Source organism: Salvelinus fontinalis, unplaced genomic scaffold (assembly GCF_029448725.1).
Source record: "Salvelinus fontinalis isolate EN_2023a unplaced genomic scaffold, ASM2944872v1 scaffold_0002, whole genome shotgun sequence".
In the NCBI taxonomy this organism is placed as follows: Eukaryota; Metazoa; Chordata; class Actinopteri; order Salmoniformes; family Salmonidae; genus Salvelinus; species Salvelinus fontinalis.
In genome coordinates, this window is record NW_026600211.1 from 950,573 (window position 1) to 966,969 (window position 16,397).

Genomic DNA, 16,397 nt, shown 5'->3' on the forward strand with positions numbered 1-16,397 from the left:
CACCTCCTCCCACTGGTGGATGTAGCGTATGAGTCGTGACAGGCGCAGCAGGCGTAGCAGGCTGAGGATCTTGGTGAAGCGTACGATGCGGAGGGCCCTGGCCGTCCTGTAAACCTCTGAGTCCAGCCGGGCCTCCAAGTCCACCATCAGGAAGATGTAGTCCACAGGGATGGACGACACAAAGTCCACCGCAAACCAGCTCTTTAGGTAGCGCTGACGGATAGCCCTGTGGTAGCATAGCATAATATAAAAGTCATTTCTATGGTCTCAAGTTAGCTTAGCATTCTGGTATTATTCCTATCCACAGTTAGCTTAGCACTGCATAGAACAACAGTTGATATTTATATGGTCTCACAGTTAGCTTAGCATAGCATAGACCAACATTGATTCCTATGGCCCCAGTAGTTATGGTACTTCAGAAGAAATAACAAACAACTCCATTTATTCCAATTCTGGAAGAACATCACATAGGGAAGCATTGCCTCCAGCTCTGTGTCACCTTCACACACACACACACACACACACACACACACACACACACACACACACACACACACACACACACACACACACACACACACACACACACACACACACACACACACACACACACACACGCACACACACTGACTTGGGGTCTAGCAGTATCTCGGTGCTGTCCTCCTTGACGATACCGGTCCTGAAGTTGAGGACCAGGTCAACCAGGAAGAGAGTATCAGAGACCACGTTGAAGATGATCCAGGGAGGAGTGTTCTCATCCTTAAAGAAGGTGATTCCTACTGGCAGAATGATCAGGTTCCCCATCATCAGACACAACATGATCAGATCCCAGTAGAACCTGGGAGAGGAGAGGAGGGGAGAGGGGGAGAGAGGGCGGTTCCCCATCATCAAACACAACATGATCAGATCCCAGTAGAACCTGGGAGAGGAGAGGAGGGGAGAGGGGGAGAGAGGGCGGTTCCCCATCATCAAACACAACATGATCAGATCCCAGTAGAACCTGGGAGAGGAGAGGAGGGGAGAGGGGGAGAGAGGGCGGTTCCCCATCATCAAACACAACATGATCAGATCCCAGTAGAACCTGGGAGGGGAGGGGAGGGGAGGGGAGGGGAGGGGAGGGGAGGGGAGGGGAGGGGAGGGGAGGGGAGGGGAGGGGAGGGGAGAGGGGGAGAGAGGGCGGTTCCCCATCATCAAACACAACATGATCAGATCCCAGTAGAACCTGGGAGAGGAGGGGAGGGGAGGGGAGGGGAGAGGGGGAGAGAGGGCGGTTCCCCATCATCAAACACAACATGATCAGATCCCAGTAGAACCTGGGAGGGGAGGGGAGGGGAGGGGAGGGGGGGGGAGAGGGCGGTTCCCCATCATCAAACACAACATGATCAGATCCCAGTAGAACCTGGGAGAGGAGAGGATGGGAGAGGGGGAGAGAGAGAGGTTTCCTATCATCAAACACAACATGATCAGATCCCAGTAGAACCTGGGAGAAAAGAGGAGAGGAGGGGAGGGGAGAGGGGGAGAGAGAGGTTTCCTATCATCAAACACAACATGATCAGATCCCAGTAGAACCTGGGAGAGGAGAGAGGGGAGGGGAGAGGGGGAGAGAGAGGGGTTCCCTATCATCAATACCAATGACATTTCCCAATTCAACTCATTCCCTGTACTATATTTTTCACCAAATATCACACCCCTCTCTTTCTCTTTTTCTGTGGGACTCCAGTTCTGGGATCATTAATGGAATGATCCAGATGAACTATGACAACTCTCACACACACACACCCGTCTCTCAGACAGTCTAGTTCCAGAGCCAGCGGTGGGTTTAAAACCGTGATATTGAATAAAAGGATTAATAGAGAAACACTCTGGACAACTGCTGTGGGCGATCATGACGTCATCCTGACCTTGGAATATAGAGGTATGAGTTAGAAGGGAACAAATGAATAACATCACGTCCACATCACACTGTGGTAAACACACACACTAGAGGACACTAATATCTCACCCCCTACACACTGCTCCCGCTAGTCTGGCAGAAGACACCACTATCTCACCCCCTACACACTGCTCCAGCTAGTCTGGCAGAAGACACCACTATCTCACCCCCTACACACTGCTCCAGCTAGTCTGGTAGAAGACACCACTATCTCACCCCCTACACACTGCTCAGGCTAGTCTGGCAGAAGACACCACTATCTCACCCCCTACACACTGCTCCCACTAGTCTGGCAGAAGACACCACTATCTCACCCCCTACACACTGCTCCAGCTAGTCTGGCAGAAGACACCACTATCTCACCCCCTACACACTGCTCCAGCTAGTCTGGCAGAAGACACTACTATCTCACCCCCTACACACTGCTCCAGCTAGTCTGGCAGAAGACACCACTATCTCACCCCCTACACACTGCTCCAGCTAGTCTGGCAGAAGACACCACTATCTCACCCCCTACACACTGCTCCAGCTAGTCTGGCAGAAGACACCACTATCTCACCCCCTACACACTGCTCCTGCTAGTCTGGCAGAAGACACCACTATTTCACCCCCTACACACTGCTCCCGCTAGTCTGGCAGAAGACACCACTATTTCACCCCCTACACACTGCTCCCGCTAGTCTGGCAGAAGACACCACTATTTCACCCCCTACACACTGCTCCCGCTAGTCTGGCAGAAGACACCACTATCTCACCCCCTACACACTGCTCCAGCTAGTCTGGCAGAAGACACCACTATCTCACCCCCTACACACTGCTCCCGCTAGTCTGGCAGAAGACACTACTATCTCACCCCCTACACACTGCTCCCGCTAGTCTGGCAGAAGACACTACTATCTCACCCCCTACACACTGCTCCTGCTAGTCTGGCAGAAGACACCACTATCTCACCCCCTACACACTGCTCAGGCTAGTCTGGCAGAAGACACCACTATCTCACCCCCTACACACTGCTCCAGCTAGTCTGGCAGAGGACACCACTATCTCACCCCCTACACACTGCTCCCGCTAGTCTGGCAGAAGACACTACTATCTCACCCCCTACACACTGCTCCAGCTAGTCTGGCAGAAGACACCACTATCTCACCCCCTACACACTGCTCCAGCTAGTCTGGCAGAAGACACCACTATCTCACCCCCTACACACTGCTCCCGCTAGTCTGGCAGAAGACACCACTATCTCACCCCCTACACACTGCTCCCGCTAGTCTGGCAGAAGACACCACTATCTCACCCCCTACACACTGCTCCAGCTAGTCTGGCAGAAGACACTACTATCTCACCCCCTACACACTGCTCCAGCTAGTCTGGCAGAAGACACCACTATCTCACCCCCTACACACTGCTCCAGCTAGTCTGGCAGAAGACACCACTATCTCACCCCCTACACACTGCTCCCGCTAGTCTGGCAGAAGACACTACTATCTCACCCCCTACACACTGCTCCAGCTAGTCTGGCAGAAGACACCACTATCTCACCCCCTACACACTGCTCCAGCTAGTCTGGCAGAAGACACCACTATCTCACCCCCTACACACTGCTCCCGCTAGTCTGGCAGAAGACACCACTATTTCACCCCCTACACACTGCTCCCGCTAGTCTGGTAGAAGACACCACTATCTCACCCCCTACACACTGCTCCCGCTAGTCTGGCAGAAGACACCACTATCTCACCCCCTACACACTGCTCCCACTAGTCTGGCAGAAGACACCACTATCTCACCCCCTACACACTGCTCCAGCTAGTCTGGTAGAAGACACCACTATCTCACCCCCTACACACTGCTCCGGCTTGTCTGCCAGTAGTCTTTAACAGAGATAAATGAAGGTTTGGCTAAACCTCAGTAGATTCAAGTAGTACAGAAAATACCATATTATCTGTCTCTGTGAGGCCCTGAGATTATGTACAAAGCAGACAGACAGACAGACCGAAGGAGAGGGAGACACATATATATATATATTGTAGCGGTTTCAGGGGCTGTGTGGTGAATGGACGGTATGTGTCTGCAAGATTTCTGTGTTTTCTGGCTGCCAGAACCACAGACAGCAATGTGAAGTTTTCCCCAGGGGTAGGACCACGGACAGCAATGTGAAGTTTTCCCCAGGGGTAAGACCATGGACAGCAATGTGAAGTATTCCCCAGAGGCAGGAGCATGGACAGCAATGTGAAGTATTCCCCAGAGGCAGGACCATGGACAGCAATGTGAAGTATTCCCCCAGAGGCAGGACCATGGACAGCAATGTGAAGTATTCCCCCAGAGGCAGGAGCACGGACAGCAATGTGAAGTATTCCCCAGAGGCAGGACCATGGACAGCAATGTGAAGTATTCCCCCAGAGGCAGGACCATGGACAGCAATGTGAAGTATTCCCCCAGAGGCAGGACCATGGACAGCAATGTGAAGTATTCCCCAGAGGCAGGACCATGGACAACAATGTGAAGTATTCCCCAGAGGCAGGACCATGGACAGCAATGTGAAGTATTCCCCAAAGGCAGGGCCATGGACAGCAATGTGAAGTATTCCCCAGAGGCAGGACCATGGACAGCAATGTGAAGTATTCCCCCAGAGGCAGGACCATGGACAGCAATGTGAAGTATTCCCCAAAGGCAGGGCCATGGACAGCAATGTGAAGTATTCCCCAGAGGCAGGACCATGGACAGCAATGTGAAGTATTCCCCAGAGGCAGGACCATGGACAGCAATGTGAAGTATTCCCCAAAGGCAGGGCCATGGACAGCAATGTGAAGTATTCCCCAGAGGCAGGACCATGGACAGCAATGTGAAGTATTCCCCAGAGGCAGGACCATGGACAGCAATGTGAAGTATTCCCCAGAGGCAGGACCGTGGACAGCAATGTGAAGTATTCCCCAGAGGCAGGACCATGGACAGCAATGTGAAGTATTCCCCAGAGGCAGGAGCACGGACAGCAATGTGAAGTATTCCCCAGAGGCAGGACCACGGACAGCAATGTGAAGTATTCCCCAGAGGCAGGAGCATAGACTGCTCAGGGGAAACTTCTAGACTGCAGCGGAACAGCCACACCTGTCTCCAGTTGTAATTAGAGCAAAACTGCGGACAGCTGAAACCAATCAGGGCCTCTACTTAACCGCGCCCTGGGTTTTCTTTCTTGTTTCTTTCCTTTGACCCCGGCAGGTGAACGAGTAGGAGGTTATTGGAGCGGCAGAGTGTACGGTGGAGAAGGAGGTTTACCGGAAGAAAGGAACTGATGATTTCAACAAGGATGGAACCCCAAAGACCAAATTTGGAGGATCTTCCACTGGTGACGAAGTATTTACTCTTTGTTTTGAGTTGTGTATATGAGGAACCCTTCCCTTGGACTGGTGGTGTGTGTTTGTGTGTGTAAACCCTGCCTTACAAAGATCTTGGCGCTGAAACCGCCACTATATATAAACTCAGTAAAAAAAGAAGCAATCCTTTTTCAGGACCTTGTCTTTCAAAGATAATTCGTAAAAATCCAAATAACTTCACATTTTCATTGTAAAGGGTTTAAACATTGTTTCCCATGCTTGTTCAATGAACCATAAACAATTCATGAACATGCACCTGTGGAACGGTCGTTAAGATACTAACAGCTTACAGACGGTAGGCAATTAAGGTCACAGTTATGAAAACGTAGGACACTAAAGAGGCCTTTCTACTGACTCTGAAAAAAACCCAGGGTCTCCGCTCAGCTGCATGACCGTGCCTTAGGCATGCTGCAAGGAGGTATGAGGACTGCAGATGTGGCCAGGGCAATAAATTGCAATGTCCGTGCTGTGAGATGCCCAAGACTGCGCTACAGGGAGACAGGACATCCTTGCAGTGGCAGACCACGTGTAACACCTGCACAGGATCGGTACATCTGAACATCACACCTGCGGGACAGGTACAGGATGGCAACAACTGACCGAGTTACACCAGGAACGCACAATCCCTCCATCAGTGCTCAGACTGTCCGCAATAGGCTGAGAGAGGCTGGACTGAGGGCTTGTAGGCGTGTTGTAAGGCAGGTCCTCACCAGACATCACCGGCAACAACGTCGCCTATGGGCACAAACCCACTGTCACTGGACCAGACAGGACTTGCAAAAAGTGCTCTTCACTGACGAGTCGCGGTTTTGTCTCACCAGGGGTGATGGTCGGATTCGCATTTATCGCCGAAGGAATGAGCGTTACAGCCTGCAGTCTGGAGCGGGATCGAGGTGGAGGGTCAGTCATGGTCTGGGGCGATGTGTCACAGCGTCATCGGCCTGAGCTTGTTCTCATTGCATGCAATCTCAACGCTGTGTGTTACAGGGAAGACATCCTTCTCCCTCATGTGGTACCCTTCCTGCAGGCTCATCCTGACATGACCCTCCATCATGACAATGCCACCAGCCATACTGCTCGTTCTGTGCGTGATTTCCTGCAAGACAGGAATGTCAGTGTTCTGCCGTGGCCAGCGAAGAGCCCGGATCTCAATCCCATTGAGCATGTCTGGGACCTGTTGGATCAGAGGGTGAGGGCTAAGGCCATTCCCCCCAGAAATGTCCGGGAACGTGTAGGTGCCTTGGTGGAAGAGTGGGGTAACATCTCACAGCAAGAACTGGCAAATCTGGTGCAGTCCATGAGGAGGAGATGCACTGCAGTACTTAATGCAGCTGGTGGCCACACCAGATACTGACTGTTACTTTTGATTTTGACCCCCTTTGTTCAGGGACACATTATTCAATTTCTGTCCGTCACATGTCTGTGGAACTTGTTCAGTTTGTCTCAGTTGTTGAATCTTGTTATGTTCATACAAATACTTACATATGTTAAGTTTGCTGAAAATAAACGCTGTTGTTGACAGTGAGAGGACGTTTATTTTTTTGCTGAGTTTATGTGTGTGTGTGTAAAGAGACTAAAGAACAGACACCTTCCAGAGAACATCACATCACCAAACCTCATTAAGTCTCTGCACATTAGGTTCCTTTGTCCAAGCTGGTTTGTGACAGCTGATACCAGCACATTTTTGTGCCCACAAACAAATGACAACATTTAAAGGTCAAGTCTGGAGAAGGGAAGAATGGGAGGGATTTTTTCAGGGGAAAGATTAAAATACTTGATGCTCATAAATGGGTGTCTGAATTGTTGCTGTGTGGTACAATATGTGCTGGGTACTTGCAGACCAGGCAGTCTGGCTGTTCTACACTAGAAAAAAAGTTACCAAAAGGTTAATTGGCTGTCCCCATAGGAGAACCCTTTTTGTTTCCAGGTAGAACTCATTTGGGATCAATGTAGAACCACAGAGAGGGTTCTACATGGACCCCTAATGGGTTCTTCAAAGGGTTTTCCAATGGTAACAGCCGAAGAACCCTTTTAGGTTCTAGATAGCACCTTGTTTTCTAAGTGCATATGCCCTATGGCTGGGTGTGGTTAGCTAAAAGGGAACCAGATGCATAGTGAGAGAAAGTAGTTAAATCTGTATTCATCCTGTTACACCCACATAAACCAATCTGGATGAATACGTTTCCAGATCTGTTTTTCTGAACAGAGTTCCAGTCAATTTATTTCAGGAGATGAATGTCATAGAAATTCCAATTCTGAATTGTGAGATTCTCATTGACATCCTCATCAGTGTTCTATTCATGAGCAGACTGGAGTTGGAATGGAATTTCTGCTCTACTGGACTCCAACCAAGCAGTCATCTCTGTTAATTCAAGTCACTTCCTTCCTGTGTCTCAGTTAACTGTTTTCCTGTTAGTTGTAAATAACATTTTGTCAAGTTCTAAGGTTCTGGTGTATGGGTAGACACACATGCAGAGACATGCTCAGCCACACCTTGAAGTATATGCAGGTTATTAAAGAAATAGCAGAACATTTCTGACATGCAAATTAGTCTTATCTCATCTTCCTAATCTTAGCTGATGCAGTAAATACCAACTTCTCTCTCTTAAACAAAACTAAAGCATCTGGGACATATCTACTTTTCCCTCTCTCTTTCCCCTCTTTCTCCTTCCCCCTCTCTCTCCTTCCCCCCTCTCTCTCCTTCCCCCCTCTCTCTCTTTACCCTCTTTCTTCTTCCCCCCTCTCTCTCTTTCCCCTCTTTCTCCTTCCCCCCTCTCTCTCTTTACCCTCTTTCTCCTTCCCCCCTCTTTCTCCCCCCCTCTTTCTCCTTCCCCCCTCTTTCCCCCCCCTCTCTCTCTTTCCCCTCTTTCTCCTTCCCCCCTCTCTCTCTTTACCCTCTTTCTCCTTCCCCCCTCTCTCTCTTTACCCTCTTTCTCCTCCCCCCCTCTCTCTCTTTACCCTCTTTCTCCTTCCCCCCCTCTCTCTTTACCCTCTTTCTCCTTCCCCCCCTCTCTCTTTACCCTCTTTCTCCTCCCCCCCCCTCTCTCTTTTCCCTCTTTCTCCTTCCCCCCCTCTCTCTCTTTTCCCTCTTTCTCCTTCCCCCCCTCTCTCTCTTTTCCCTCTTTCTCCTTCCCCCCCTCTCTCTCTTTTCCCTCTTTCTCCTTCCCCCCCTCTCTCTCTTTTCCCTCTTTCTCCTTCCCCCCCTCTCTCTCTTTTCCCTCTTTCTCCTCCCCCCCTCTCTCTTTTCCCTCTTTCTCCTTCCTCACTGTATTCTCACAATTATTATTTTAGCTTTATTGGCCTGAAATATATGCATATCTAATATATGTTCCAGACAAAGGAACTTTGTCTCTCTCCCTCTAACGTCTCTCTTAATACATTTTTCTCCAGCTCTCTCCCCCTCTCTTTCTGTTCCTCATTATGTCTTGGCTACTCGTATTATCTTAATGAGGTGAAGGGTGTGAGAGCTTATCACCAGACTCAACAAAGATAGACTTTATACGCACGCACACACACCCCTCCGGAGACCAAGGTCATCATCAGGACAAGACACACATTAGGGCTTTGCCACTAAACTCTGTCTTTCGTTCCCTCTATTGTTCCCTCCTCATCAGTCTGTCGCTCTCCCTTCTCTATTCATAGATCCAATCTACAGGTACCTAATTGAAAGATTAGATGCCTGAATTATGCATAATGAATACACTACATGCATAATTTAGAATATTATGCATATTCAATTGGGATAACAGAATGAATAATGCAGTCATTTACATATTGTGATGGAATGTGTGAATAGTAATAAGTGCAAAGGGAGGATATCCAATTCTCTAAACCTCTCCTCTGTACTTCCCTCATCCCTCCATCTCCCTCCCTCCATCACCTGACTGGAATCAGAAGAGGGATAGCTGAGACTGATCTCCATTGAGTTGTAGAGTATGAGAAAGAAAAAAAAGAGAATGTGTGTTCGTGTTCGTATGTGTGTGTGTTCGTGTTCGTGTGTGTGTGTGTGTGCATTCGATTGAGGCTGGCAGAACCAAAGTGGGCCAGGAGATCAAGTAATCCATTGTTTCTGAGGCCTGTCTGGAGATTACTACTCTGCCAATTGTGCACGGCCCTATGGGACTCCCAATCACGGCCGGTTGTGATACAGCCTGGAATTGAACCAGGGTCTGTGGTGACACCTCTAGCACTGAGATGCAGTGCCCTAGACTGCTGCACCACTCTGAGTTTTCAACATGTTTCCCCATCTAATTCCCTGAAGTGATTTCAACATGATGAAATGTTCACAGACATCCAACGCCTGAAGTTAAAGACATTTCATTTTAAGGATCACCTCACCTCATTCTAAGGACTGTCAATGTGACGGTTTTCTCTAGAAAGATTTGTGATTCTAAAACACTGTCAGTAAGTAGCCAGCAGGGGTGTTGTGGTGGGTTCACTCACAAGACCACACACACAGGGCCAGGCCAGCAGGCCTCCATCTAAAACCCTGTCTATATCAAATCAAATCAAATTGTATTTGTCGCATGCGCTGAATACAACAGGTGTAGCCCTTACCGTGAAATGCTTACTTACAAGCTCTTAACCAACAATGCAGTTCAAGAAATAGAGTTAAGAAAATACTTACTAAATAAACTAAAGTAAAAAATAAAAAGTAACACAATAAAAGAACAATAACGAGGCAATATACAGGGGGTACCGAGTCAGTGTGCAGGGGTACAGGTTAGTCGAGTGCTAACATGCCTGCTTTGTCCTGAACTTGTCCATATTCTTATTATGCCCACATTTTAGACACATTTTTAGACACAGTTGAAAGACCAGGTCAAGATCAGGACAAAGGACGCATGTTAGCGGCAGGTATAAACAGGGCTTATGCGTGATTGATTTTTATGGGCAAGCACAGTGACAACTTACATCACAGATATTTCACACAGAGAACACACAGTGTGTGCGTGTGGTGTGTGTGTTGTGCATGTGTGTGTGTGTGTGTTGTGAGTGTGTGTAACACATCATGTCTCATTATATCCTCTATCAGATTGGTTCAACTAACCTACTGCAGTGGGCTAAATCTGGGTCACACAGAGTGTTTCTTGATAGTCAAACAAATCTACTTTGAAACTAAAATACACACCTCACACACATGGTCATGGGCTTAAAAAAAGAAGACCCTGTACTATGTCAGATATAGAGTTAAAATGTATTCCATTTTGAGTTTGCATCCCAATATTACACTTTATATACATCACAGAAGACTGAAATATAACAAAACTGTTTGACATAGAAACATCAGATTTTCAGCGGCTTTAAAAAAATAATGTTTATTACTTATAAAAGTATGAAAAATACTTTCATTCCACCTGTGAAGCCACTAGGTCATTTGACTGCAGGAAAGGGCTACAAAACTACAGTAAAAAGAAGCTAGACAGGACACAGCACATTCTAAGAAAGTATCTCCCTCCCTCTCCCTTTCTCTCCCCTCCCTCACCCTCCCTCTCTCTCTCTCTCCCTTCCTCTCCCTTACGCCCCCCTCCCTCTCTTCCCCTCCTTCTCTCCCCTCTCTGTCTTTCCCCCTCCCTCTCTACCCTCCCTCTCCCCCCTCTCTGTCTTTCCCCCTCCCTCTCTACCCTCCCTCTCCCCTCCTTCTCTCCCCTCTCTGTCTTTCCCCCTCCCTCTCTCATCCTTCTCTCCCCTCTCTGTCTTTCCCCCTCCCTCTCTACCCTCCCTCTCTCCTCCTTCTCTCCCCTCTCTGTCTTTCCCCCTCCCTCTCTACCCTCCCTCTCCCTGTCTTTCCCCCTCCCTCTCTCCCCCTTCCTCTGTTTACCTTCCTTCAATTCTCCCTCTATTCACAAATCCTCTCTTTCTCTCTCTATTCTAAGGAGCTTCTACTAACTTAGTAACAAGGACGTTGAAGGATGTTCCCCAGCTTCATCATCAGCTCACCACCAGCCAGCCTACATATTCCGTCTCATCTCTCCCTGTCTTTCCTCTCAGGGTACATCCCATTAGCTTCCCCTTCTTAGCCTCTCCTTCACTGGTCTGAAAGACTTGATAAACTGTGGAACCTCGTCAAATCTCTTCAGTGGTTATGAGGGAAAGGAAAGGACTCAAGGAGATGAGGCTATAGAGGTCAAATGAAGACACAGCCTTTATTCATTGATATGGATGGAATGGAGTAGCCTACATGATATTTGATAGGGGTGACATGCTCTCCCTCTATGCTGCCCTGTCTTTCACACCTCTTTCTCCCCCCCTCTCTCTTTCCATCCCTCCCTCCCTCTTCTCTTCCTCTATTCATAGTGTTGTGGTTACTGAAGTGACGTTGCTGTAAGGGTGTTTCACCCACACTCTGTCTGACCTGTTCCCTCCACTGTCTTATATATCCTCAACACATCTCTCTCTCCCTCTGACCATCCCTTTATCCATCCATCCATCCCCTCTATTCTCCATCTCCTGATCACTCCTCTCTTTTCTTCTTCTTCTCTCTTCCTTCCTTCCCTCTCTTTCTTACCTGAAGGAGGATGGACATATTCTCCCTCTGGGTCATGGCCCCACTGTGTCTTTCACCTCGTCTCTCTCCCACCCAAAGACACCCAGACTCCTTCTCCCCTCCCTCACTCTGCCTCTCCCCCCCACCCTCTCCCTCCCCCCTGGCAAGGCTGTATGGTCTGTGTGGACCTGAAGTGGCTGTCAGAGTGCATGATATTTTCCATTCCCTAGGGCTGTAAGGGTGTATGATGCGTACCTGAAGTCGCTGTCGGGGTGTATGGTGCGTACCTGAAGTCGCTGTAGGGGTGTATGGTGCGTACCTGAAGTCGCTGTAGGGGTGTATGGTGCGTACCTGAAGTCGCTGTAGGGGTGTATGGTGCGTACCTGAAGTCGCTGTAGGGGTGTATGGTGCGCACCTGAAGTCGCTGTAGGGGTGTATGGTGCGTACCTGAAGTCGCTGTAGGGGTGTATGGTGCGTACCTGAAGTCGCTGTAGGGGTGTATGGTGCGTACCTGAAGTCGCTGTAGGGGTGTATGGTGCGTACCTGAAGTCGCTGTAGGGGTGTATGGTGCGTACCTGAAGTCGCTGTAGGGGTGTATGGTGCGTACCTGAAGTCGCTGTAGGGGTGTATGGTGCGTACCTGAAGTCGCTGTAGGGGTGTATGGTGCGTACCTGAAGTCGCTGTAGGGGTGTATGGTGCGTACCTGAAGTCGCTGTAGGGGTGTATGGTGCGTACCTGAAGTCGCTGTAGGGGTGTATGATCCACTCCCCTGCTGATTTGAGTCTCTCCTGCTCCATGGCCACGGCCTTGTGGGACCCAAACATGCGCAGGCTGAACTTGTTGACCCCCGGCTGCAGCATGGCTCCAAACTGTCTCTGGATGAAGGTGGACTGGTTGGAGTAGCTGTAGTCCTCCCCGTCCAGACCCATCCCAAACCCCCCCATGCCCCCCGTCCCAGACAGACTCCCCATCTCCGGTGTGCCCGCCACGGTGTTACAAGCCGTGGTTGTCGTGGTTTCCGGGCCCAACGCTACGACGACCACTCCGGTGCCGGTGGAGGAGGAAGTGGAGGCAAGGGCAGCGCGTGACGAGGAAAAGCCAACAGAACGCTGCTGGGCGGAGGAGAAGGGGGCTGGAGGAGGGGGCAGGGGGACAGGGGTGGTCGGGGTGCCCGCTGAATGGAAGGGGAGGCCGTCTCGGGTGGCACTCAAGATGGAGAGGCGCCGTCGCCCCCCTCCGGAACCGGACCCCTCGACCCCTGACCTGTCACCCTCCAGAGATGCCTGGGAGAGGCGATACCCTGGGGAGGGCAGGCTGCCCTTACTGCGCCTCTTAGAGTCTCCTCCACTACGACCCGGCCGACCCTCACTCCCGCCAGGGGGCCCAACACCTCCCGCCACCCCATCCATCCCCTAACCAGGGAGAAGGGGGGCAAAGGGAGATCAATATAACCTGTCACTCTCACTCTGGAAACAGATTGTCAAAATGGGACAATATGTCCTGTCAATGTTCAACTAGGAGCCTAATAAAAGGCTACTACCTAAGACTGTCTGGGGAAAGAGAAAGGTGGTGATTAAATAGTTGACCTCAACTTTTTATAATCTCCAATGGCTTGTAGTGATCTGTCTCCTCTCCACTGATCTGTGCATCCTAACCCCACCTCTGGGAGTTTGCCCCACCTCTGGGAGTTTGCCCCACCTCTGGGAGTTTGCCACAAATAGATTTGTCACTCCAAAATTATGATGGCAGTGCTTTCTCTTATCTTCTCATTTCCCCAGCTCGCTTTTCTTCATCGAGATCTCTCCATCCTCCCTTCTTCTCCTGGCCTGAGGCCCACCTTCTCCTTTCTATTGCTGCCCTCAGCGTTTCGACACCAGGCATATTGGCACGTGATTCCTGGTCTCTCTCTCAGGGATAATGACGCAGGTCGCTCTTTGACCCTCCCTCTCTGGTTGTCAAGGATATGTCTCCCTCTTGCTCTCATCGACACATGGTAGTATTCTGTAAGAGTTCATCTTGACAGTGGATGAGAGGTGGTAGTTTTGGGCGGTTGGCTACCTATGAATGATAAGTACACGTGAGCCTCATAAGCACGGATCGGTTTGTTTTAACGGACACAAACGGGCACGAGACACACACAGACAGACACTTGCACAAAGTCTGACTCACCCACGCACTGATTTATACTGAAACACGCTTTCAAACACAGACAAAGATACACACACAAAGACACGAAAATAAGCAAGAGTACATATGCAAGTGGTCGTACCCCCAATGTAGTCCACACTCGCCTAACACCCGATAATATTCCCTTTGTCCGGGCACGTAAAACAAGACAAGCTGTTAGCGTCAGCATTAGGGTTATTTTCGGAATTCAGTTCGGAAACACACAAACAGAACAGACAACCTGAGCAAGTGCAGAATATGTGACGTCTCCAAATCCGCCCGGATAAATGTTCTGCTATTTCAGACGCGTTTCCCCTCCTCTTCCACTTCTCCAGTCAGTCCCAATGACATCCTTGGACCGTTACAGCGACATCTTTGGAGCCCATCCTATTAATTTACGATTAACAAAACCTTCGTTTCATTTACATGTTTTTAACGAATCTTGATGAATTAAACCATGCAAGGAAATTAAGTGCACTTGAATGAATTATATCCATGAAGTCCTGTTCCAACCGGAATAACTTGTTGAGCTTGAGAAGGTATAGCCAAATATTTAAATAGGCAATTCTATGGCCAATCATAACTCAAAATGAACGCGACACCAGTCTTAATAGTCTGATTCCGATTGCAGGCTGACTTCCATAACGCCCGTCACCTCTCATGCACGCACGCACGCACGCACGCAACTGAAATATTAAATAAATAAATACACACAAAGGTCTGAATCTAATCGGCGTGTTACCATGGCAGCCGCATCCCCATCACCCTTCCTTCACCAGGCTGCACGCCCAGCCGGCGCAAGAGGCACACAACACAGGTATGGGTGGGAATTGCGTGAGGGAGGGAAATAAAGAGAAAGAGAGAGAGAGGTGCGTTGAAGCACAAATCCAACCCAAAATATATTTGTCCACTGTTGATAAATTCCCAAAGTGTTTTGCATGTCAGAAATCACATTTTCAAGATATAGGACTTTCGAAAATCAAATTCTCACTTGCACCATCCTCGTGATGATGCAAAATGCCTCAAATGATGCTTAACGACCATTTCTGAGTGGATTTCCCCTTAAGGAGCAACAGAGCGAGTGGAAGAAAAGGGACATGGGAGAGAAGATAAGAAACAGAAGAGAGACAGTTAATTCGTTTATGGGCAGTCGCCGTGCACACGGATCTGGGTCATCTCAGTCCGTGCAATATAGGACACAGCTGAAGCACCTCAGAAAACTCAGCATCTAATGGCATCGGTCAAACCGAATATCTCCACCAGTCACAGCGACAGAGATAAGCCTTATCTATTTCCACACCGCATATGACTGACAACTGCCGTAATAACTGGCAACTGAAATGGCTTAATTGCAGTTCATTATTTTTTTCTCAAACAATATAAAAACATGATTTGATGGATGGGGACCATGCACACCGAACATAAATGCGTCACAGAGAGAGAAAGACAGAGAGAGAGAGAGAGACGGAGAGAGAGACAGCGAGAGAGAGAGACAGAGAGAGAGAGGCAGAGAGAGAGAGACAGACAGAGAGAGAGAGAGCCTGAGAGAGACAGAGACAGAGAGACAGAGAGACAGAGAGACAGAGAGATGCAGAGAGCTGTGGGTTGGCAGCGCACTACATTGCTGCCTGCCATAAATTGAGGGACGGTGTCTGACAAACCAATCAACCTGCACATGTACTCTACTGTATGCTTATTGTTATTGTGGAATGTATGGTTATTTTGACACTTAGTTATTGTTGTTACTGTTGTCCCATTGACAATTTTGATTCTCATTTTTATATTGTAAATATCCAAAATAAGGTTTGGCAATATGTACATTGTTACGTCATGCCAATAAAGCAAATTGAATTGAATAAAGCAAATTGAATTGAATTGAGAGAGACAGAGAGAGAGAGACAGAGCGAGAGAGACAGAGACAGAGAGAGAGAGAGAGAGAAAGTGTGTAGTGATGTCTGATAGATATCTCCATAATTGATTGGTTATGTGTGTCATCGTCATAACCGGATATGACTAACCTAGCAATGAGGACTAGCAGATAGTAGCTGTGTGGACTGCATGTTAATTGTCTGATTTAAGAGTTAGTAAACATAACTAACCGGATAATTCACTGCCTGGTCTCCATCATGACATGGTGTCAGAATTAAAGAACTCACACGCCGATATTAGTGAGGAAAATGTTCAAATTCAACCCACCAGAGCCGTTTGATATGTTGCAGCCTCAGCATGGCCTATCTGGAGAGGGTTTCCAGTTGAGTGGCATTGAAACTGGAAAGGAGACTGGTGTGGTGCAGGTGAATTCACAACTTTATGCAAAGGGGAAAGATGCAGATATTGTCTACAATGCATTATCCTTTGATGACTTTAATGATTAATTCGACTATGATGTGGTGATTGAAAAGCGGAATTAACATTTTGTGCCACAGCGCATTCAGAAAGGGGG

General features: G+C 48.8%; 1 protein-coding gene across 3 annotated transcripts in view; it reads right to left on the reverse strand.

Moving 5' to 3' along the window:
- The window catches only part of LOC129841912 (potassium/sodium hyperpolarization-activated cyclic nucleotide-gated channel 4-like), a 31,580-nt gene extending 16,277 nt beyond the window's left edge, over positions 1-15,303 (reverse strand). The window contains exons 1-4 of one of the 3 annotated variants that reach the window (XM_055910275.1): positions 14,196-15,303; positions 12,524-13,846; positions 632-838; positions 4-226 (exon numbers count right to left, since the gene is read on the reverse strand). In XM_055910275.1, coding sequence (XP_055766250.1) covers positions 4-226; positions 632-838; positions 12,524-13,197 — 1,104 coding nt within the window. In that variant the 5' untranslated portion in view covers positions 13,198-13,846; positions 14,196-15,303. Of the gene's footprint in view, positions 1-3; positions 227-631; positions 839-12,523 lie in introns of all 3 variants that reach the window. The other 2 variants (XM_055910274.1, XM_055910273.1) reach the window with 2 other exon arrangements.
- Positions 15,304-16,397: the final 1,094 nt, after the last annotated feature.